This window comes from Perca flavescens, chromosome 3 (genome assembly GCF_004354835.1).
Source record: "Perca flavescens isolate YP-PL-M2 chromosome 3, PFLA_1.0, whole genome shotgun sequence".
In the NCBI taxonomy this organism is placed as follows: Eukaryota; Metazoa; Chordata; class Actinopteri; order Perciformes; family Percidae; genus Perca; species Perca flavescens.
Genome location: NC_041333.1, coordinates 39,331,121 through 39,355,947, shown reverse-complemented (window position 1 = coordinate 39,355,947; position 24,827 = coordinate 39,331,121). Strand labels below are relative to the sequence as shown.

General features: G+C 43.0%; 3 protein-coding genes across 3 annotated transcripts in view; all 3 read right to left on the bottom strand.

The window, feature by feature from the left end:
• The window catches only part of LOC114552954 (uncharacterized), an 11,364-nt gene extending 4,529 nt beyond the window's left edge, over positions 1–6,835 (bottom strand). Inside the window, exon 1 of the mRNA XM_028574050.1 lies at positions 5,852–6,835. Coding sequence (XP_028429851.1) covers positions 5,852–6,721 — 870 coding nt within the window. The 5' untranslated portion in view covers positions 6,722–6,835. The remainder of the gene's footprint in view (positions 1–5,851) is intronic.
• Positions 1–24,827, bottom strand: part of LOC114553116 (zinc finger protein 271) — a 687,947-nt gene that overhangs the window by 74,349 nt on the left and 588,771 nt on the right. The gene's annotated exons all lie outside the window — the stretch shown is intronic.
• Positions 13,891–24,476, bottom strand: esrrd (estrogen-related receptor delta). Its single transcript, XM_028574294.1, has 7 exons — positions 24,224–24,476; positions 23,296–23,449; positions 20,362–20,478; positions 20,170–20,262; positions 19,932–20,093; positions 18,404–18,676; positions 13,891–14,136 (listed from the first exon to the last, which is right to left on the bottom strand). Exons 2-7 carry the CDS (start codon positions 23,411–23,413, stop codon positions 13,898–13,900), a joined length of 1,002 nt encoding a protein of 333 aa, XP_028430095.1. The 5' UTR covers positions 23,414–23,449; positions 24,224–24,476; the 3' UTR covers positions 13,891–13,897.

The following is a 24,827-nucleotide window of genomic DNA, read 5'->3' as shown; positions in this document are numbered from 1 at the left end:
AATCGAGCTGCTTCCTTGGGCGGGTCTTGGCGTGGTGGCAGATCGCAGTCACACAGCGAGCAGGTTTAATTTTAGGCTCTCCAACATTTTATTTCTCCATTTAATAAACAAACTATTCAGTAAGTTAGGCATTTGTTGTGAAAGAAATACAGTTACAATTTCAAGCATTTTCAAGCATTTTATCCAAAATGCAAGCACTTTTCAAACATTAAAAACACAACATCAAAATTCAAGCATTTTCAAGGATTTCAAGCAATCGTACGAACCCTGTTGGTTGAAAGAAATGCAAACAAGCCACAGCAGTTTTTCTCCTATCCCAGAATGTCTGAGTAAGCGAATGTGTGAGATTGCGCGTTGATGTGTCTGAACAAAGGAACAAACTATTCTAAACCGTTCAGGAACCAGACGTGAAAAAGTCGAGCATCTGAAGAAGCTATAAATCCTGAATCAGTAAACTTGAACGGTAGGGTATTGTCAATAAAGTAAAAAAGAAAAAAAGGTTTGCCTAATCCAGTGGTTCTCAACCGGTCGGGCCTTCCCCCTTGGTCCACTTGGCTACTTTGAAGAATCTAAAATATAAGACGTTTTCAGTTATTTCACACTTTTTGTTAAGTACATAATTCCATATGTGTTCATTCATAGTTTTGATGCCTTCAGTGAGAATCTACAATTTAAATAGTCATGAAAATAAAAAGGAAACGCATTGAATGAGAAAGTGTGTCCAAACTTTTGGCCTGTACTGTACATACACCCTGCCTGCCGGCGAATGACAGCTTGATAAGTAGTTCTTTTTTTCTTTTAAACTTTCTGCCAACTCGAGGCTATGTATCATGTAGGGTGACCACACGTCCCAGTTTGACCAGGACAGTCCCGAGTCCCGACAAAAGCTGTGTCGGGATGCTAAAATATCCCGGTTTACACCAAATATGAAATTGTCCCGGTTGTCAGCGATTACATTGCCGACGTGGTCTTATTATAGCCCGATCATTAACTAAACCATGTAGAAAGACTAATAAAGCGTCCAGCGTATGATTTTAACAATATGTGTGTGTGTCTGTGTGTGTGTGTGTGTGTTTGTGTGTGTCAGTCAGCGGTCTGCGTCTGCATAATCTGTGCAGCCAGCATTACAATGTAGATCTGTAAACATTGTTGAAACACCTCTTCTTATCTGTCTCGTGTTAACCAGTCTTTTGCTGACACCTGTGTTAAATTCCACAGTAGGCTTTCAGACAACACATTGATTTGTGAGCAAATTCACTCCTCTAACAAATATACGTTATAGAATGATGTTCTTGCCAGTCAGTAGTTGTGACGTCACGTGCAAAATATGAATCGGTGGTTAACACTGTCAATCTACCTGCCACACTGGCAGGTAGCCAATGAGAATTGAGTGATTTAGACAGGCAACTATCAGTAAGCAGGGTGCGCGGTTGCTTACGGGCCCAGACCAATCACTGCAAGACATTGATTGACAGCTGGAGACCCCTATCGCATTGTCATTACTCACGACAATCCGAGCAGTCCCACGTGCAGCCACTGACCAAGTGGGAGTGAGAACGGGTCAAATTAAAAAAGTAAAACTGTTCCATTTCCTTCCTCGCTACACAATGAACTCGGAGTAGTTTGGAGAAAACAGCATTATATTAAACTGGGAATAAATCTAAACAACTGCACAACAGAAGGTCAACATTTCTTTAAAGTAAATTTACTCAGAGCATTTCAGGAAAAAGGAAACTCAATAAAAAGTGATTTTGCCGACACTAGATATCAGTCCAAAGCTCCCCACTATATGTGATAAAAGTCCTGCGAGCTGTAAGTTCACCACTTCTACAGAAGGCAGAAGATGACGTCATCTCGGAGACAGCTGTCTTCCTGTCTCACTCAGACTCCGTTGTTTAGGTGCGCTAACTTAGGGCGTTTTCACACATACCTCGTTTGGTCCGGACATTCGGACTTTTTAGTTTGATCCGAACCAAAATTACAGGTGTGAAATCTCCCCCGGACCGCGGTCCGGATCAAAAGACCAAATTTTGGTCCGATACAAAGATGTGGTCTCGGTCCGGACCAAACTGAACCATGGTCCGGTTTGTTTATAGTGTGAAAGCATTTTTTGGATGGTTCGGACTTTTGGACCAAATACAAGAAGCTCTGGCAGGCTCTCCTTGTGTTACAAGACCGGGCTCCTCCTTTCAGGTGCTTAGTGAGAGAGAGTGACGGTGAATGCGTTCAGAGAAGACAGCTGTCGGCTATCAGAGCAGAGAATACATCAGCAGTTTATTTGTTAAGTGGTAAATGTACAGCGTAGGTTTCAGTTTGTCTCTGAATAAATGCTCCAGAAAGAAAGTTCCTGTGTCTTTCTTCTCAACATCACAACAAAACAAAAAGGGCCACGGCGGTAGGGGGAGAGCAGCAGTCCGTTGGAAAAACTCCGACACAGAGAGAGCATATGAGAGGACGAGGAAGCCCTTCAACAAACCAATCAGTTAGAAGTATCTGGAGACGTAGCTCACGTATGTGATGACGGCAGGACGTAGGTTTGTCACGTATAGATCTTTGGTGCGCTTGCAAAACTGCAGTGTGAAACCACAACTTACCGGATCAAATGTATACAATGTAACAAAAACATGAACCTTGGTCCGGACCTTGGTTTGGACTTTCATGTGTGAAAACGCCCTTACACTAACAACTTTACTGTCCTCAAAATACCTCCGCTAGAAACAGTCCGGTTGGTTTGGGACGGTGTGAAAGCTCATCTGAACTCAGGTGCAGATCAAACACCAGAACTCTGGACCGCTTGAAAACGGGGGTCCCGGTTCAGGTGGGAACGCGATCCGTCCCAACCACAGGAAGTGGACCAAAAACTTGACTTTTACATTTACAAGTTTCAACCTTTCCCTTAAATATTTGGTTTAAGGGATGAGAACTTTCAGATCCATATGTAATGCGTGTGCTGGTTAGTTCCAGTGGTGTAGTCCACTATCATGTGACATAAGAGACAAATATGACCTGTAGTAAGTAGAGGCTTACCATTGGCAGCTACTGCAGCAATCAGAATGAGAAAAGTCCCTTTTATTGAATTTTGGTGAATATTTGTCTGAGAAAAATTCTTTGCCAATCTACCAAAACGGTAATTTGTAGACGGTCCCTCAGACAGAACCTAACGACCGAACAGGAAGTTAAAAACGAATATCAAGGGAATATCAAACGTCCAGCCAACTTCACCGCGCTGACAACATATGATCCAACTGTAAGATTCATTGTCCATTAAGTAAAATCACGAGCACTCTCCTCGTCGATCACTTCACCGGCCATTTGGGCTAAGCTAACATATTCTCTTGATTTGCAAGCCTCGTAGTATCGGCGCACATATATCCCTGCAGGCCAGAGTTGCGGATCATACAATTCGGCTACTTCTTTACACTCCGCTACCACATGGAACGAACCAAAACGGTTGCTATCCAGCAAACATTTGGACGTTTAATGACCTTTGAAAAGACGTCCGTCCGAGACGTCCCGTCATGGTTGAAAAATAGTTCCAAAATGAAAGTTGAACCGACGTCTTTGACGTCACTTGGCCGTGAATTCCACGTCTTTTCTGCTCGTCCCTGGACGCCAGAATTAGTCTTCTACTGGATGTTTATAAAGTGTGTTTCTGCATAAGTGTAGGCTATAAGCCTGCATATTAAACAATCATACACCCATTGTGTTAAATCGTGAACGGCGATCTTGACGTTTACACATCTAAACTTGACAAAGGTTCTAAAAAGGTCCAAAATCGGTCCAGTCATACCTGAACGTCTATAACACGTTATAACCACGTGTAGATCAAACAACACTTTACTTATACATTTAAGTTCTTAATATAATTAATTGCATCTGAATATAGGGTTAAGGTTGGTTGCATGTAATTATGCATAATTTATAGTTATTACAGTAACTACATGTAACAAGGACACTGTAAAATAAACTGTTATTATTTTCATTTTAGTAGTTCATTACAAATGATAAAGATAACGGGATGAACTAAAAAGCCACAAAATTCCAAATCACATTTATTTATTTTACGGTTTATACAATACAAATTCACCCGGGAAACAGGAAAAACGTGTTCATTACAAAACAAATTCAGTTTAAGCTGAATTCCGTTAATTTAGTTCAGTTCAATAACACTGTCACAAATATCTCCCTTTGTCTAGCAACATCATTTACACCAGGAAAGTTATTTGTTATAACCACACCCCCAGCTCTTCCTGGAGCATGTTTCAAGTGTTCCACCATAGCCGCATCAATTTCTGATTCAGTTGAATTTGGGCTCCACCTCTTCACAGCATCTGAGGGAAGAGAATATTACAATAATAAACAAAACAAACAGTAGGAAAAAAATTACATTGAATTATTGTCTAAAGATTTTGCACTAGTTTCATGAATGAAACTGAGTTAGAAAAAGCTAAAATCAATAAAATATATATATATATATCCCATTCTATGAAAAAAAAAAGTAGGATTACTTCACCTTAGAAAAAATACCCAAATAAGGTAAAAAAAAAAAAAAATCACGATTAACAGTTCAGTGCAGCAATTGCATGCAATGTTAAAACATACACTTTTACAACTTTGACTGTAACATTAAACATACTTTATACTATGGTATACCGTTGTATACGTTCAAATTAACTTTTAGCCTACTAACGTTTGCTAGCTAGCTAATTTTAGCCAAACTCAGTACATTTCAGTTGACAATGTGGGCATCATTTCTTTCGGTTCATTCATGTCAAACAAGTAAAACTCAAGCAAGTTAATCTAATAATACAAAATGTACTTACCCAACAGTAGATTTTTAATAATAATCGATACAACTCAATTCCTCCTCTCTTCGTGGTTGTTCAACGTTCAAGTTACTGGCTCCGGAGTCTATGGGGAGAACGCGTTAACATCTCGCGAGATAATCTATCATATCGCAGGATTTTGTAATATCGCGAGATCTTTTGTTACTACATCTTGGCAGCAGTTTCCCTGTTTATGGTAATTACATGTTATATATGTCAATGATTACATCCAACTCCGACAGAAATGGTGACCGGATATATTTATGTTTTACATGTATCCATACATTAATTTAAAAACAAAAAACAAAGAATACATCAGGTACAACAGGTTGAAATAATGACTAAAATGCAGTGGCTTTGCAATCACTTAACCACACTGGGGACTGTGTAATTATAATTTATTTAAACAACATAAAGTAAATGTACTTTGTATACAAATCGTGTTTCTTTTTCTGTTTTGCTTGACTAGACGTGTAAAAGACGTCAGTGGACGACTATCCACAGCCTTGACTATAGACGTGTAAAGGACGTCAGTGGACGTCTTCACAACCTTTTAAAAACTTGGCGAATTAAATTAATTATTGCAGTATTAACCATGCAAGGGTTTAGCGCTTTATCACAATTGATTTCCTAGAGGGGCATGATGGACTATAAATGCACGTGTAAAGGACGTCACTTAGTGGACGTCCACTTACAACTGATTCACAACATGGTATATGTTGAAGTACACGTAGCTAAAAGTAAAAATAACAATTATACATGCAAACCCACAGAACTGTTGACATGTACAAATGTATCTGAATGAATTTTTAGGAAATGTTCTGTGTAACATCTTTTTACCGATTTATGCCGTCCTACCGCGACTATTTTTGGCCAGGGACACAACGTTGCCGTCGGACCAATGTTTGCTGGGTAGTGGACGCTATTTTCTTACAAGTCCCCGGTTTGTCCAGTTTCCCAGACAAATAAGTGCACAAAATATCAGCGTCTAGCTCAGGGGAAAACCTAGTGGCAAAGACACTCACCAATTTGGTTTTAATCACGGGGATATTACTCTCAGTTCCAGTGCCGAGTATTCCCATTTTCTTTCGCTGCTCCCTTCTTGGACGTGGTTGCACAGCTGCATTGGACTGCGTCACAATGCTTGGCTGCTTATATTTTCCTTTCTTTACCACCGTACTCCACTCCGGGGACCGCGGTATAGCGTTCATAGTCTCACCTTCACGGCCCGTCTCTCTCAGCTCTAAACGCGCCGGTGCCATTTCAGCCTCCGTCTCCGTCAGTAGTACAGGGGCCGCTTCGTAGGCCTGTTGACCAGCGTCTCCGTAGGCTTGGCCTAGAGGTACGAGCCGCCTTTCCAAGGCAGACAACCGATGCTCCACAGCCGCCGCGGCCACCTTCGCGTTCTCATTCTCCCTTGTCTGAGTTTCCAGAGTCGCTCTCAGACCGGCTACCTCCCTACTCAGCTGCTGTACTCTGCTGAGCAACGCAGATGCGTCCACATGCTCGAATCCAACAGGAGGGAGCTCATCCAGATTGTGCGACACAAATCTGGGAATATTTTCTCCACACTCATTAAGCACTTTCAGGCAGTCTTTTATGTTATTAATGTCTTTCTGAGACCCTTTGTGCTTTACGCAGCGCATTGAAGTCGGGCACTTTTCAAACAGCAGCCGCTTGGACTCTTCAATCCATTCAGAGGAGAAATTGTTAGTCACCAGCAAAACAATTTCGTCATGGACCAGTGTTCTCATTTTAATGACAATAAAGTTTAAGAGTTCATTCTCAATGATCACTTTTCCATCAGTAGTTTTATACACATAACTCTCCGTTTTTCTTCTTAAGCTTCCAGCTCGTCCATCACGCACAGCCGCACTTGCCGCCATTACTATCATTGAAGATGATGTCGCGGACGCGTTGCCATAGTACTATCTAATGAAGTTATATCTGCGGTGAGTTACATTGAAGTTACCACTGGAGACAAACGGTTTCAGTCACCAACTGATGGCTCTAGGCCTAGGCTAGTGTTTGGGTGCGCCGCTCTAATTTACCCGTGTAGAACGTTGCGTCGCACATTAGTTCCGCTTTTGGCGCTCGCGTGTAAAACCGTAATAAATTCATATTTTTTTATTTGGTCAGCACGGGGAGGGGGGGGGGTGAGGGGGCACAGGGGTGGCCAGGGACATGTCTAGGGAGGCACGGGCCTCCCCCGACATGCCTCCGTGTAGAACTGCCACTGTTAAGGGACTGGGACATCCTACCAGAAACGTACATTATCTGTCCTGGAGTTGTTACAGTGAATAAAACTTGTATAGTCCAAAACTGACAAAAAAATACTAAACGGGTGATTTCTGTGAGTTGTGCTTTAAAGGAATATGTAATATTAGGTCCTTGGATGTTTTATTCTTAATTAAAAACACTTTTGAAAATTACAAATCCTGAAAAATGGTCTGTCCTCAACCAAATTTGAACTACCTTGTCCATAATTTTGTTATTCTGAAAACTGTTATTTAGAAAAAAATTAAGTTGTTATCATTCACATTAATTGATCAAAAAACATTAAATGTTACATAAATTCTACAAATAAATGGTATTTTACAACTGTCCCCATGTTTTCGGTCAGCCCTGTCACGTTACATGAAAAACAACATAAAAAGTGTGTAATACGCCTTTAAGGTTATGACTCAGAGGACGTGACATCATTTGACTGAGTTGATGCTGAACAGAAACAGAAATTGTGTGTGGAATTATACACGCTAAAAGTCCTGATTATTTACATGGATTCTGGTGGAAATATGCTGGCTCTATACATGCTAAAAGTCCTGATTATTTACATGGAGTCTGGTGGAGATATGCTGGCTCTATACACGCTAAAAGTCCTGATTATTTACATGGTGTCTGGTGGAGATATGCTGGCTCTATACACGCTAAAAGTCCTGATTATTTAATTGGATTCTGGTGGGTTTGGTGACGGTGATTACCAGACATTTAAAACAATTCAATCATTGAGGTTATTCTACAAGTCAGATGAATAAATCAGCTGTTTACTATCTGACCTGGTCTGTTTCCTGCTGCTCCATCATTCTTTAGTGTCCTCTGGAAACAGTTTGCTTTCTATTTTCTGACTTTGTATGACATCATCAGTGTCTTTGCTTTCAGTCTGAACACACCTCAACAGATTTAAAACCACATTCAGTCACAGAAAATACAAACAGGGAAGATAAAATGTCAGAAGAAGATTATTAAATGAAAAGTTCACATTTCTCTCTCTCTCTCTCTCTCTGTCTCTCGCTCTGTCCCTCTGTCATTCTCTCTCTCTCTCTTTGTCTCTCTCTCTCACAGAATGAACAGATGATACACAGTGTTGTGAATATGTTACATTTCACATTAAATTCTATGAGAACTCTGAAGAAAGTCGTTTTTACCCATGTATTTGTATCATAAATTGTAACACTGTCTTCCTCCCAAAATATGTATCTGTGTGTTAAATATAATTTTTGGATAACGCTCTTATCAATACATTACGGTAATAGTGTTGGTTGTTATATTTGAGGTATTACAGTTTATCATACTGCATGTATGCCATGTATACCAGTTCACTTGTGTGTAATGATGGAGACAGATGAACAGAGCCGTGAACATGTATGGAATAAATAACGATATAAAACAGACGCTCCGTTTATACTTTCACATCAAGTTCATTTTCTACTATTTAATCCTCAATTCAAACTACAAAATAAAATGAAATTAGATTTTATAATAATATTTATCCTTAGAGTTTTGGGGACAAAGAGTCTATGTACATGAAGGATTGTTTGTTCCACAATGACAAAACTATCATATCTGCAGAGGGTCAGTTACTGGCTTGTAAGAGAACTAAAATCCAAACTTTAAGAGTCTGACTGGCCAACAGGAATAAAAGAGGGGAAAAGCAATAAGATGAGACAGCCATTAGGCAGAAAGGTTAGAACCCTAGTGCTACCAAAGCAGAAGGTAATAGCAGAACCATTAAAAGGTGAAGGAAGTAAGGTCAGTATTGGGATGGCATTTATTGTTGAGGAGTCATTCTGCAGCAATGGAAACAAGTCAGACATTTAGAAACTTTGGTTTTTGTCATCACACAAGGCTAATAGATTATGAATTATTGATCTAATCAAGTGTAGCAGTCATTAACATGTGTCCTTGTTTGTAGACAGCTGTGATGCTCCACCAGATGTTCCAGCTGCAGTCAGTTAGCTGCACATGTCCAAACTGTGCAGCTTGATGCAGAATCAACAGTAGCAGTTGACAGGCTGTTGTTCTACCTCACATTCCTCCTGTTTAACTACACTGGGCACTTTTCCCCAGGTTTGGGAAAAGACTTGGGGGGCCATATTTGGCACAAGGTTTAGGGCTCCTCCCCTTATGAACATGTGACGATTTTAAAAAAAAGAAGCTATTTGACAGCATTTCTGCTGTTCTGCCAAAAGTGACCGTAGCTCCTAGCTTGTGTTTGAACATTTGTTTCTGCTTCAAAATTACTTAATTTAATGAATGAGGTTCATATCTGACAGATTATTGGGGGAAATTATTTTATTTTTGTGCTTTTCTGCATTAATTTATGGTGCAAATGTCTTTATGTATATATGTAAAGGAAATAGAATAGGTTTTTGGAGTAGGCTGCAGTGAGGTACATAGTGTAAGAGCCATATTGATACTTGTGCGTTGTGTGCCGAAGGCTAAATGCTAAGGTTGGAAAACAAAAGATGGCCGACCTGCCCGAAGACAGGCTACTACCTGCTCAGCCACCCTTTACCAACGTGGTGTTTGACTTCTTCGGGCCATTTGAGATTAAACGTGGAAGGAGCCTTGTTAAACGACATGGTGTGATTTTCACTTGTCTCACAGTAAGAGCTGTGCACATTGAGATTGCTCACAGCCTGGATACAGACCCCGGCATCAACGCCATACGCAGGTTTATATGCAGAAGAGGACAAGTAAAAATGATACACTCAGAAAATGGAACGAACTTTGTCGCAGCGGAAAAGGAACTGCGTAGATCACTGGAAAACCTGGATCAGACAAAAATACAGAATACCATGACAGAAAAGGGTATCAACATTGGCGCCATCTACTGAATCATTGGCACTAATTGCTGTACTGTTCATAAGCTTCATAGATCTGTTTACACGTAACTTTATGTACGTATGTGTATATGCATTATGCATGTATACACTTTATTTTATATATATATATATATATATATATATATATATATATATATATATATATACATCTTATATCTGTACATAGTAGTCAAAAGTAAATGTTTAATGTTATCTTGTTCATTTTTGTTTTAGGCCGTAACGTTATGTCTGTTTCTTTTTTCAAAAAAAAAATCCTTTGATTTTATGAATATTTTATGTAAGGTCTGCGGTACGTTGCCGTTGCAAATATTCCATTAACATTGATTGAGTAGAAGGGCAAAACTGGTCTACGTTGGCTACAGCGCCCCCTAATGGCTGATCCTCGTCAAATGTGTGGGGGACCCCCAGAGGGTCATGGAAAACTAGGATAAAGTTTAGCTTTGGTAGCATTCATTTTGGTTTAGATATGTCAAAGTTGGCATTTTCATAGTTACCTACACAAATTTGTTTGTGCGTAATTTGCACAATTTTTGTCTGATAAAAATTCTATTAAATCAAAGGGTGTGTTTTTTGAGAAAAGAAGAATGACAAAAGAAAATGTTTCTAAAGGCCCAGACACACAGAGCCCACTGCCGACCCTCGGCCTAAAAGAGAGTCGGACTGATCAGTCTCCCCGAGTTGGTCCAAAAAAGTTCCTCAGAACACACCAAAGAGATGAGCCGTAACACGTCTCCATAACAGCAGGCGGTGCTAATCTGCATTGTCGCCTAACAATGAAAACCGGCAGCTGATTGGACGAACGCGTCACGTGGGGTCTGGCTTCTCGGGAAATTCAAAGCCAGACTGTCATGGCGGCTCGTTCAGAATCCGATCTCATATTGTACTGAAATAGTTCACTGAAACGTGTTTCTGAAAACATTTTAAGAGAGAAATAGACCTTGTAGTTGCTCAATCTGTCTTCATTTCATATCCACAAAGGTCAGTTTAAAAGATTTTCCTCAGATTTTGAGAGACTCTAGTCACGCTCCTCTTTTCCTGGTTAGCTCTCCACCAATCAGATGGCTCGTTTGAGTCAGACTGCCGGCAGTGCCCGCCCCGCCGATTCAACATGTCAAATCGGCCAAAATGAAGGCCGACGGCTCCTCGGACGGACGACGGCACGGGACACACCGAACAGACTCGAGTCACCGACCTCGCCAGACTGTTAGACGGCCGATTATCGGCTCGGTGTGTCCGGGCCTTAACATGCACTCGCCACCTAGTCGCCACTGGTGTGTCGAGTTTGTGAGTCGTTATCATTAGTCTGGCTTCAGGCTAGCGCTAGATGATTCTTCATCGATGCAGCGACAGACCATAATCCATCATTGCCGACTGATGTTGCTTGTTCATTTTCTGGTCGCTGCTTTTTTAGTTTTTGTCTGCTGTGTTTAAATACTAACCTGACCTGACTCCGCCAGATGGATTGCTTCGCATTTGCTCGGAATATCCATCTGGGAACTTACCGTTGGAGAACTTTTGGGAAGGGGCGGAATACTGGTTATTTGATTGGATGAACCATCTGTCGCTGATTGGCCCGGTCGTTTGGCTAACGGCTCCAAATTTTCTCTGCCTCAAGATGCCAGACTGATCTGCGAGTGGAAAACTGGAGCTCGCGAGATCAGGACGGTCTCACGAGGCTATTTAAACACTGCTATATTCAGGAAGTGGCCTGTTTAAGAGCAGATACAATAGTATATAATAATATTGAGGAGGTGATGCATCGGGATGCATCGGCTAACTTAATTTAAATTTGCAAGACCAGGCTTAAATGAACCGACAACATAAGTTATACGACTTACAGTTCTCAAGGACGTACACACACACCATCTCAACTGGCTTATCATCCGGACAGCGTCGCTTTCTCCTTTCTTCCTTTTTATGCCTAATGACGCGGGTTAGGGTCTATTCTCCAACATGCACTCTAACAATGCAGCCCTATTTCTAATACCGTGGGGGGCAGAAATGTTGCTGTGGGGGGGGGGGCCGCCACGATCAAATCAACATAGAGCAAACACTGGTGTTTCTCTGCACTGAGCCTGTTCTGAGACCTGTGTGTGTGAAGAGTTGTGTTGCTTGGTAGTAAACCAAGTCTTTAAATGAACTCACGAGTCGCGAGTCTCTAGTATCATTATCTCAGATCAGTTGAGTCCTACTACAGTTCAATCTAAAATAATAACAGCGCCACACTCAAACCTCTTGCAACATTAGCTACTACTAGTCCTAACCATCTTAGCTGCCAAAAGCTTTATAACTAACAATTTCATAGTCAACCACAACTCCACAAGTCAACTCAAGAGACAGTCCGAGATACCAGGTTATAGGAACTTTTCCAACCCGCAAACTCAGAGCCGGAAACATTGCAAGCTTGCAGACCATGGGACTAGTCGAGAACTCATGAGTCATGATGAAAATAATAATAATAATTTATTCACTACTGGCATTTCTACGTTCCTGTGTACATGTAGGCGAATCTACGTTTTCCCAGGATGGCAAACGCATGTCCCGCCCTGCTCTGCCTCTGATTGGCTTACCCTGGTTTTAACCTTAACCAATCTCAATCCTCATGCCTGAACTTAACCAACCCAACCAACCAAGGCAACAAGTATGAGCCAATAAGAGGCAGAGCATCCTGTAGAAGAGTAGCAAAATGTTTTATTATTGTACGTCTCATAAACAATCAATACATACAGTATATATCAGATGAACAACAAAAGACCCAAAACTTGTCTTTGTTTTAAATTCTTTATTTTGAAATGTACTGAACGTTTCTAGTATTCAAAAACATTTGGGGCTTATATACCCTGAGAGATCATCCTTTTTGTGATTAACAAGCTTCATTTATGATGCTTTTTTTACACTCTGGCACCTTTTTTTTACGAAGTCTGAATGTATTTGTTTACATTGTGAATACAAAATGGTCGGTGGGCCATGGACGGGTTGGCTCAGTGGGTAGAGCAGGCGCACATATACTGAGAGGCTTATGCCTTGATGCAGAGGTCCAGGGTTAGAGTCCGACCTGTGACAACTTCCTTCATGTCTTCCCCCTCTTGAGTCCCCTTTCTCACCTAGCTGTCCTATCGATTAAAGGTGGAAAAGCCCAAAAAATAATCTTTAAAAAATAAAAAAAAATAAAAAATGGTCGGTGGGCTGTCCGGCAGCCTTTTGCCGGCCATGCTGACCTTTTATTTCTGTTGTGAAGTTTGAAGAAGAGCTTTGCTAAATGTCAACTCCAGCTTGTTATAGGCTGCATTATTGTGACCTGAAACAAGAAAGCTGTTGTTGTTTACGTTGCTACAGTGATCTCGGTGCACCAAGTGATTTTACCTCCATTAGAAGAACTAATCTCTGTCCAAACCTCATATCTCATCAACATCTGCTATACTGGACATAAACAGGAGGCAGTGTGGAGACTCCGCCCCCTGCTGGTAGCTGCCATGGTAACGTTAGCAGCTTTAAGTCTCAGAGAACGAGACGTCGTGACTGATAAGACCCAATCAGGACGGAGAAACGTTGATGTCAGTGTCGGCGTTGCCAAAGGTCTCCGATTGCGTCCGCTGAGACTGAAACACAACCCCGCAGATTACCAACCACAACGGGTCAGAAGAGTTTCCGGTTTAGGGGATCGGAGCAGGGGGAATGAGAGGGGGAGACACCAGAGCAGGGGGAATGAGAGGGTGGAAACGCTAGAGCCGGGGGAATGAGATGGGGGGGCACCAGAGCAGGGGGAATGAGAGGGGGAAATGTAGGAAAAAGATTTTTAAACCAAAATGTAGCAGTGTAAATTATGCCTATGGTTGGTGGTATGTAGCACTCAACATATTTGGTACCCTTAAAATGGCATGTGGCCCCAGCCTGGGCCCCAGCCTGGGCCCGTCCATTTGAAATGGTCTAGCAGCGCCAGAGTGTTCAGGCCTTGGCGTCCAGCATCTCCAGCAGCAGTTTGTGCAGCGGGACGGAGCGGTGGCGGTGCAGCCGCAGGAAGGCCTGCACGGCTCGGCCGGCCGCCTGCCGCAGCAGGGGGAGGCTCATCAGCAGCCGGCCCGCCCGGTGCTGCTCCCTGCGGGACGACTCGTAGTCCTGCAGGGCCTCGTGGAGCCAGTCCTGGAACCGCTGCACCGAGTCCGGACAGTCCACCGGCTCGGCATCTGAGGGACAGACACCGAAGAAAGGATGTTAGGACAGTACGAGTATTTTACTCAGAGCTGCAATGATTAATCGATTAGTCAATCAACAGAAAATGAATCTGCAACTGCACATGTGGCTCAGTGAATGCTTAGGATGAACTAAATCGGTGGATGGCTACCTTAATAACTATCTTACCGGCCAGTAAGCCTATAATCAGTGGGAATTTTTCACAGACGTGTCCCACCCCCCACCCCCCCACCCTCTCTGCACTCAGACTCAATTTCAAAATAAAAGACTATTGATTGTTGGGGTCAGCGAGACTGTCAAGTGGGAGATAAAAATAAGGTCAAGGTCAAGCCTGTGGGTGTTTGTACCACACACACACACACACACACACACACACACACACACACACACACACACACACACACGCGTGCACACAAACACAGACACACACACACACACACACACACACACACACATGCACACAGACACACACACACGCTTGCACACACACGCACGCACAAAGACACACACACACACACACACACACACACAGACACACGCGTGCACACAAACACAGACACACATACACACACACATGCACACAGACACACACACATGCTTGCACACACACGCACGCACAAAGACACACACACACACACACACACACAGACATGCACACACAGAAACAGACACACACATGCACACACTGAATTGCACACACAGAAACAGACACACAAACACACACATGCACACACACACACACAGCAGAGAGTTAACAGTTTATGGATCCAGAAGCGAGTCTATCAATAGACTTTATTGATCCAAGGCTCAGACAGTGGGAGACTGACCAGACTTCAGCTGCAAGTGTCCCATCATGCACTGCTTCAACAGGACAGTACAGAGCCAGTCAGATGTTATTGATCAGTCGTTAGCAGCTGTTAGCGCCAACAACTGATCCTACTATATCAAGGCGTTCCCATCTCTTCCTCCTCTGAGCCATAAGAACCAATCAGTGAGCCCCACTGGGTCTCTGGTTGACATGGTCCTTCATTATAAACACACAAGCTACTTTATTCTGACTCATCCCACACACACACACACACACACACACACAGCGTCCTGCTGACACACACATACTCACTAGAGCACCAAATGTGGATTAATCCGCCGCTGAAAATAGTCCCCCAACAAATGCACTATTTCCTCCTGTTTGTTTAATAGAAACTACTGTACAATGAGCAGCTGTTTTAGGAAATTACTGATGTAACTATATATTTGTGAAGTGTCTTTATCAGACTTACACATTGTTGATACAGCATCTTAGGGCCATTGTAGGTAAAAATACAGAGGAGGGGGGGTAATGTTCCAAGAAAACTAATATCCGTGCATTTACTTAAAAAAAAAAAGAAATGAAATGGATTTTATTTTCTTTTTTTTTCCATGGAAAAAAACTCAAAAATGCTCAGAGATCATTGTCATGAATTTGCAAGAAAAAAAAAACTTGTTTGATGAAATACTACAGTGGCAGTAACTAGAGCTGTTTTTAGGAAATTACTAATATATAAAATGTAATCAATTTGTTATGTTTGTGTGTAAAAAAGATTTCCCATTTGGGGCATTCAGAATAACCCAATTAGACAACCAAACATGGCTCCAAAGACGACCCAGCACCCCCCCCTTTTCCAAAATAAGTTAGTGGGGCTAATCAATACTGTGATGCTCCAGCTCCCAGCCTCTGATCAATACCAATAACCACTTCTTCTGGGATCAATACACTCAGACCCCCCCCTGCCCCCCACCCCCTCAAACTTCTCCTCTCTCTTAATTGTAAATCAATATCAGTCTTTTATGCTGCTGTTTCTGTGTCAGGGGCATTAACTGTTCACCCCGCCTGCAGCGTTGGTGAGAAACTCCACAGCTTTAAATCAGTCAAACGAGCCACTTAAGAACAAATCTACTAGATGCATTAAGGTCACACAATACAGCAATAGAAATATATAATTGAGGAATATTTTAGAAGGATTATATTGAAGCTAAGCTACTGTTTTGGAAATACCAATATAGCCTGTTCTCATGAAGCATTCACACATATAGTTACTAAAAGTAAAGCTCTATAATGTGTATGTATTCCATGTATTTATTACTGTCGGCAACACGTTGACTGCTGCTGTATAAGAGCGTGCAAAAAAACACAGGGCTTTCAAGAGGGGGAGTGGAGTTCATGTCCTGGAAGAAGTTAAGGAGAAAACACAAGACTTTCACCCAGGAAACAGGTGTTCATGTCCTGAAGAAGTTAAGGAGAAAACACAAGACTTTCACCCAGGAAACAGGTGTTCATGTCCTGGAAGAAGTTAAGGAGAAAACACAAGACTTTCACCCGGGAAACAGGTGTTCATGTCCTGAAGAATTTAAGGAGAAAAAACAAGACTTTCACCCGGGAAACAGGTTTTCATGTCCTGAAGAAGTTAAGGAGAAAACACAAGACTTTCACCCAGGAAACAGGTGTTCATGTCCTGGAAGAAGTTAAGGAGAAAACACAAGACTTTCACCCAGGAAACAGGTGTTCATGTCCTGAAGAAGTTAAGGAGAAAACACAAGACTTTCACACAGGAAACAGGTGTTCATGTCCTGGAGAAGTTAAGGAGAAAACACAAGACTTTCACCCAGGAAACAGATGTTCATGTCCTGAAGAAGTTGAGGAGAAAACACAAGACTTCCACCCAGGAAACAGGTGTTCATGTCCTGAAGAAGTTAAGGAGAAAACACAAGACTTTCACCCAGGAAACAGGTGTTCATGTCCTGAAGAAGTTGAGGAGAAAACACAAGACTTTCACCCAGGAAACAGGTGTTCATGTCCTGAAGAAGTTAAGGAGAAAACACAAGACTTTCATCCAGGAAACAGGTGTTCATGTCCTGGAAGAAGTTAAGGAGAAAACACAAGACTTTCACCCAGGAAACAGGTGTTCATGTCCTGGAAGAAGTTAAGGAGAAAACACAAGACTTTCACCCAGGAAACAGGTGTTCATGTCCTGGAAGAAGTTAAGGAGAAAACACAAGACTTTCACCCAGGAAACAGGTGTTCATGTCCTGAAGAAGTTGAGGAGAAAACACAAGACTTCCACCCAGGAAACAGGTGTTCATGTCCTGAAGAAGGTAAGGAGAAAACACAAGACTTTCAACCAGGAAACAGGTGTTCATGTCCTGAAGAAGTTGAGGAGAAAACACAAGACTTTCACCCAGGAAACAGGTGTTCATGTCCTGGAAGAAGTTAAGGAGGAAACACAAGACTTTCACCCAGGAAACAGATGTTCATGTCCTGGAAGAAGTTAAGGAGAAAACACAAGACTTTCACCCACGAAACAGGTGTTCATGTCCTGGAGAAGTTAAGGAGAAAACACAAGACTTTCACCCAGGAAACAGGTGTTCATGTCCTGAAGAAGTTAAGGATGAAACACAAGACTTTCACCCAGGAAACAGGTGTTCATGTCCTGGAAGAAGTTAAGGATGAAACACAAGACTTTCACCCAGGAAATAGGTGTTCATGTCCTGGAGAAGTTAAGGAGAAAACACAAGACTTTCACCCAGGAAACAGGTGTTCATGTCCTGGAAGAAGTTAAGGAGAAAACACAAGACTTTCACCCAGGAAACAGGTGTTCATGTCCTGGAAGAAGTTAAGGATGAAACACAAGACTTTCACCCAGGAAACAGGTGTTCATGTCCTGGAGAAGTTAAGGAGAAAACACAAGACTTTCACCCAGGAAACAGGTGTTCATGTCCTGGAAGAAGTTAAGGAGAAAACACAAGACTTTCACCCAGGAAACAGGTGTTCATGTCCTGAAGAAGTTAAGGAGAAAACACAAGACTTTCACCCAGGAAACAGGTGTTCATGTCCTGAAGAAGTTAAGGAGAAAACACAAGACTTTCACCCAGGAAACAGGTGTTCATGTCCCGGGAGTACTACTTAAGGGGGCCACTGTTTTAATCAAAACAACAATCTTTTTTAAAAATCTTAACCCTCGTATTGTCTTCCCATCAACCATGCAGGTGTCAGGTATCCTCTGGTTTGGTTCACCTGTTTATAAAGTATAAAGTTGCTTCTTAATGATCACCCAATTGCATGTTATTTCTTTTTTGCCAACTTCATAAGTTGTTACCACTAGTTTTACACCTCTTTATGGAATTGATGGTGTATAAACATCATATACATGAAATTATTGGTTATGTTTGAGTAAAATGAGCAACCCTTTAGGACCATGCGACCGTATTAGTATGAATGTGTACCAGAGTTGGCGAGCGCCATGGCCTTCAGCGTCACCACCTCCTCGGGGCTCAGCTCCATCGCCTGATATTTGGCCGCCAGGTGTCGCAGCGCCTCGTACAGCTCGGCCAATCCCGCGGCTCGACACTGAGCCGCGTCCAGACGCAGGTTGTCGGCGAACACAAGCTCCTCCCCGGCCGAGCCCTGTGAGCGCCAGGCCACGCCCACCAGCAGCGCCTCCATCCAACCGCTCTGCAGCAGCGACATCTGGTCCACCAATGAGAGGCTGGAGAATCCTGAGAGGGGCGGGACAGAGCAGGTGGGAATATGGTGGATCGTTACATTTTATTACAACATTGGGGGGGGTTGAGATCTCCAACTATCTAGGAAGGTTCTGGGTCAGAGAAAAAAAAGCCTAAAAAAAGCACCAAAAAAGAAACCATAAAAAAGGTGAAAAAAAATCCCCCCAAAAAATCGAGAAAGGCGAATAAAACTTTGAAAAATTGTCCGAAGAAAACGTTGAAAAAAAAAAGATCAAATCTCGTAACTATTATCTCGTAAATGTTTACTTAAAAAAAACATAACTGCAAGAAAACCTAAAAGTAAAGAAGAAAAGACATCATCCCGTAAAGATGTCCTTAGAGCACATGTGTCAAACATGAGGCCCGAGGGCCAAACCCGGCCCCTCCTAGATTTTGATCCGGCCTGCATATCAATTTAGGTTTGGTTTAGGACACACACACACACACACACACACACACACACACACACACACACACACGCGCGCATGTAAATGCACGGCAATACGTTTTTTTGTGCTTTTTAGACAATTCAGATTTTTTCTGATTTTGAAGGAACTATTTTGCCGACTTTTTTGGGGCTTTATGAGGTCCAAACTGTTAGTGAGAAAGCTACAGTATGTGGGACATGCAGTAATACAGTCAAAATATACATGTAAACTTGTCTTTCCCTTGATTGGCCACGCAGTGAAGAGAAGTGTGACGCCCCTGCTCTGTATAATCTGTATAATCTTTTTCTGACGTTTTAAAAAAAAATAAATGTTTTTGTCGCTTTTTTTTCCAACTTTTGAGACATTTTTTTTCACTATCCACTACCAGCAACTTCTAACCACTATAGTTGTACACTTAATTTTGGAATTCATGGCCAATAAACCTTATGAAATTATACGTCATTTTTCAATTAAGAAAGTGGAAATCATGAATTATTTTGACTAATATTAGAGGAGCGCACGTTGATGGATAATCGGAGATTGGTGTATGTCAAAGCTTAGGCAGTTCTTTTTTCAAATGCTATAAAATTGAATAAAACACTGAAAATGCAATCATTAATTGTACAAGTAAAGAGCGTTGTAGGGAACCATCCATGTTGTTTTTGGGTAATTTGGTGAAAAAAGAAACTTTTTCATTTCTGATTGGTGGAGACTGTCCAAAAGCAAAGACTTCATCTGGTGAAGTTCCCTTTACAGCGTGCAGCGCAGCGGGAGAAGTTGTGTACGTTTGTGTGGGACAAAGGCTTCAGGTGAGTGTGTACCTGGGATCTGTTTGGCCCAGCCAATCAGAAGCAGCAGCTCTCGGTTCAGCAGGTCACAGAGGGTCAGCACGGTCCGCAGGCTGCCGTCATCCGTCGACTCGTCCTGATTGGCCTCCAGAGGGGCGGGCTCTGTCAGCAGCAAATGGGAGATCACCTTGTTTCCTGGAAAGACAGGCGGTGATTAATAACCGAGCGCTCCGACGAGATGCAGACAGAACGTCTTCACGCGTGAACTCACTGCTGCCGACAGCGTGGCCGAGTGAGCTCAGTCCCGCCTCCGAGCGCCTCTTGTACTTCTTCCGTCCTCCTCTCACTCGGTCCATACGGACGCCTGCAAGACACAGAGGAGGGCCACAATCACAGCCTGATGTTAATACAAGACAGACAGACAGACAGGCAGGCAGGCAGACAGGCAGAGAGACAGACGTACCCTCCCTCATCATCCCAGCCTGGAGACATTTCTGGAAGCGGCAGGCCTGACAGGCTTTCCTCCTCCGTTTGGTGATCTCACAGTCGTTGTTCAGAGGACAGCTGTACTCGATGTTGCCTAGGTAACCACAAACAGGAAGCTACATTGCATATATTATTTTATTTGACCGGGATCATGCACAGCTCCGTAGCCGTACCAGAGTTAGTTATGAACTCATATGATCATCCGTAGTCCCTGCAGGAGAATAACATCTCAGTCAGAAGGAAAACCTAACAGGCTAACACAAGTTTCCACCGCCACCACAACAACAACAACAACAACAACAACAACAACAACAACAACAATAAAAACCACCGCGTCATGACAACACTACAACAACAATGACATCACAACATTAGAAGGTGATTTATGGTTCTGCAGAGCTCCCAGCGCAGCTTATCTAAGAGGACGGAAGTTTATACTCTGTGTGTGTGTGTGTTTCTGTGTCTGTGTGTGTTTTATGTGTGTGTGTGTGTGTGTTTTTCATTTGTGTGTGTGTGTGCGTGTGTGCATGCATGTATGTGTCTGTGTGTGTTTTATGTGTGTGTGTGTGTTGTGTCTGTGTGCGTGTATGTGTGTTTTGTGTGTGCTTTGTGTCTGTCTGTGTGTGTATGTGTGCATGTGTGTGTTTTTTATTTGTGTGTGCGTGTGTCTGTGTGTTTTATGTGTGTGTGTGTATGTGTGTGTGTTTCTGTGTCTGTGTGTGTTTTATGTGTGTGTGTGTTTTTCATTTGTGTGTGTGTGCGTGTGTGCATGCATGTATGTGTCTGTGTGTGTTTTATGTGTGTGTGTGTGTGTGTGTTGTGTCTGTGTGCGTGTATGTGTGTTTTGTGTGTGCTTTGTGTCTGTCTGTGTATATGTGTGCATGTGTGTGTTTTTTATTTGTGTGTGCGTGCGTGTGTGTGTTTTATGTGTGTGTGTGTATGTGTGTGTGCGTGCATGTATGTGTCTGTGTGTGTTTTATGTGTGTGTGTTGTGTGTGTGCGTGTATGTGTGTGTGTTTTATGTGTTTGTGTGTGTGTGTGTTTTGTTGTGTGTGTGTTTTGTTGTGTGTGTGTGTGTGTGTCTGTGTGTGTGTGTTTAGTGTGTCTGTGTGTGTATGTGTGCGTGTGTTTTATATTTGTGTGTGTGTGTTTTATGTGCGTGTGTATGTGTGTGTGGGTACGTGTATGTGTCTGTGTGTGTTTTATGTGTGTGTGTGTTGTGTCTGTGTGCGTTGTGTTTTGTGTGTGCTTTGTGTATGTCTGTGTGTGTTTTATATGTGTGTGTGTGTTGTGTCTGTGTGCGTGTATGTGTGTGTGTTTTATGTGTCTGTGTGTATGTGTGCGTGTGTGTGTTTTTTATTTGTGTGTGTTTTTTATTTGTATGTGCGTGTGTGTTTTTGTGTGTGTGTGTGTGTGTGTATGTGTGTTTGTGTGTTTGCGTGCGTGTATGTGTCTGTGTGTGTTTTATGTGTGTGTGTGTTGTGTCTGCGTGCGTGTATGTGTGTTTTGTGTGTGCTTTGTGTATGTCTGTGTGTGTGTCCGTGTGTGTGTGTTTTTTATTTGTGTGTTTTTTTTTGTGTGTGTGTGTGTGTGTGTGCGTATGTGTGTGCGTGCGTGTATGGGTGTGTTTTATGTGTGTGTTGTCTGTGTGCGTGTATGTGTTTTGTGTGTACTTTGTGTATGTCTGTGTGTGTGTGTGTGTGGTGTCTGCGTGCGTGTATGTGTGTTTTGTGTGTGCTTTGTGTATGTCTGTGTGTGTGCGTGTGTTTTTTATTTGTGTGTGTGTGTTTGTTTTATGTGTGTGTTTTTTATTTGTGTGTGCGTGCGTGCATGTGTGTGTGTGTTTTATGTGTGTGTTGTGTCTGTGTGCGTGTATGTGTTTTGTGTATGTCTGTGTGTGTGTGTGCGTGTGTTTATGTGTGTGTGTTTTTTTGTGTGTGTGTGTGTGTGTGCGTGTGTGTGCGTGTGTGTGTGTTTGTGTGCTTGTGTGCATGTGTGTTTGTGTGTGTGTGTGTGGGTGTGTGTGCGTGTATGTGCGTGTATGTGTGTGTGTGCATGTGTGTTTGTGTGTGTGTGTGTGTGTGTGTGTGCATGTGTGCGTGTGTGTGTGTGTTCCACGTACCTACGTACGTTACCACGGCAGAAGCCTGAATCAGCCTTAGGGCACCACTGCAGCACTAAGATCAGACGCTGCACTGATCCGGCGTGAGCCACCGATCGATGGATCGTGTGAGCTCATGTTTTCTCCGCCCTGAATCCCGCAGCGGATGTGTGAGCTCGCAGCTTCACACACTAATCTATGCACTGACTGCTGCTGTATTGATCGGTTATGGCTGTTAAAGGGACGGGTCAGACGGTGTATTTCCTTCTGCTTCACGGAGCTCAGTGAAGTTGTCGGTAGCCTGGCGGTTACAACGATGCAACCTGTTCTCACTCCCAACCCCCATACAACCAGGCTTGAAAACACACAAACTAATGGTTAATTGGCACTGACATCAACAGCATTAGCTCTGTGTATGAGGCCAGAGCCACAAAGAGGACTCACCCATCACCCAGTTTTGCCTCCTACCATCAGGAAGGAGGTATACCTTCCGAAAACGTGCCCGGTCTAACAGATACCTGAGATCATTTGTACCATCAGCTGTTGGGTTTCTCAATAAACTGTAGGTCATCTGCCATCCCTGCCCATTTAACAGCATATATTTGTCATCTTTTTAAGTGTAGTGTACATGTATTTATGTTTTTAATCTATTTACTATTTTAGGTTTTAGGTGCTTTTTTTGTGCTAATGTTTATGCGTTGGCTACATGTTGTGAACCAAATTGCCCCTCGGGGACATTAAAGACATTTCAACTTCAGCTGTCCGTTTGATTCCCTTTACGATCAGCACACACACGCTGGGGGTTCTGACCTTGGATGGTCCTCTTGAAGAAAGCCTTGCAGGCCTCGCAGGACGCCACGCCGTAGTGATACCCCGAGGCATAGTCCCCACACACCAGGCACAGCCTCTTCGGCCCCACGGCACCCATGGGTGTCAGGTAGTCGCCCCTCAGGATGGAGTCCACCTGCAGAGAGGAGATACAGCAAGTAACAATAAACCCAGTGCAGCAGTGTGTTAACTGACATATAATATCATGATGGACAAAAATATGTTTGTTTTTTTTCACGGAGGAGAAAACACGAGACTTTCACCCAGGAAACAGGTGTTCGTTTCTCGGAAGTACTACTTAAAGACCTCATATTCTGCTCATTTTCAGGTTCATAATTGTATTTAGAGGTTGTACCCGAATAGGTTTACATGGTTTAATTTTCAAAAAACACCATATTTTTGTTGTACTGCACATTGCTGCAGCTCCTCTTTTCACCCTGTGTGTTGAGCTCTCTGTTTTAGCTACAGAGTGAGACATCTCACTTCTGTTCCTTCTTTGTTGGGAGTCGCACATGCTCAGTAGCTAGGTAAGGACTACTAGCCAGTCAGAAGCAGAGTATGAGGGCGTGCCCTGACAGTACCTAGGTAAGGACTACTAGCCAGTCAGAAGCAGAGTATGAGGGCGTGCCCTGACAGTACCTAGGTAAGGACTACTAGCCAGTCAGAAGCAGAGTATGAGGCCCTGACAGTAACTAGGTAAGGACTACTAGCCAGTCAGAAGCAGAGTATGAGGGCGTGTCCTGACAGTAACTAGGTAAGGACTACTAGCCAGTCTGAAGCAGAGTATGAGGGCGTGTCCTGACAGTACCTAGGTAAGGACTACTAGCCAGTCAGAAGCAGAGTATGAGGGCGTGTCCTGACAGTACCTAGGTAAGGACTACTAGCCAGTCAGAGTTGTAATTTTCTTCACCTGCGCTGAATACGAGTCCGCCTGCGAGACAGAAAAGCGCACCGAAGCCTCCGGCACCGCGGCGCAGCCTCGGACGCTTCCGCCGCTGGAACTATATCCTGTCGGGGAGTCGGGCTCCGGGGCGCCGTGGAGAGGGCTGTAGGAGGAGGAAGAGGAGGAGGAAGAGGAGGCAGGGCTGGGGAGGAGGAAGGCCCGGTGGGAGGGGCTGAGGGGGGGGAAGGTGTGGAGGAAGGAGGCCGGAGACTGAGCTACATCAGTGGGGCCGGAGGAGGAAGAGGAGGAGGAGGAGGAAGAGGAGGAGTCCAAGAGGCTGAGGAGGAAGAAGAGAGCGAGATGAAACAGATCAGCAGCTATACATCTCAGAGTTCAACGTTTACGGGGTTTCACTTGTTCGGATGGGCGAAAAGTGGAAAAAAAAACCCGAAAAATGTTAAATGCGTTAGTTATATGTTAAATTAAATTTTTTTTTTTACGTAAAAAAACCATCAAAAGCGTTGGAATGAATTGAAATTGAGATCTCCAACTATTTAGGGAGGTCCCGGGACAAAAAAAAGCGACAAAAACCTTGAAATAAATTCAAATAAAAGGCAACAAAAACGTTAAT

Excerpts from the sequence above, each read along its gene's own strand:
- esrrd (XM_028574294.1), bottom strand. The coding sequence starts at position 23,413 with ATGGGTGCCGTGGGGCCGAAGAGGCTGTGCCTGGTGTGTGGGGACTAT. Across the intron at positions 20,263-20,361 it reads GGCTGGGATGATGAGGGAGG|GCGTCCGTATGGACCGAGTG; the intron begins GTACGTCTGTCT and ends TGTGTCTTGCAG. Across the intron at positions 20,094-20,169 it reads CGGCCACGCTGTCGGCAGCA|GAAACAAGGTGATCTCCCAT; the intron begins GTGAGTTCACGC and ends CTGTCTTTCCAG.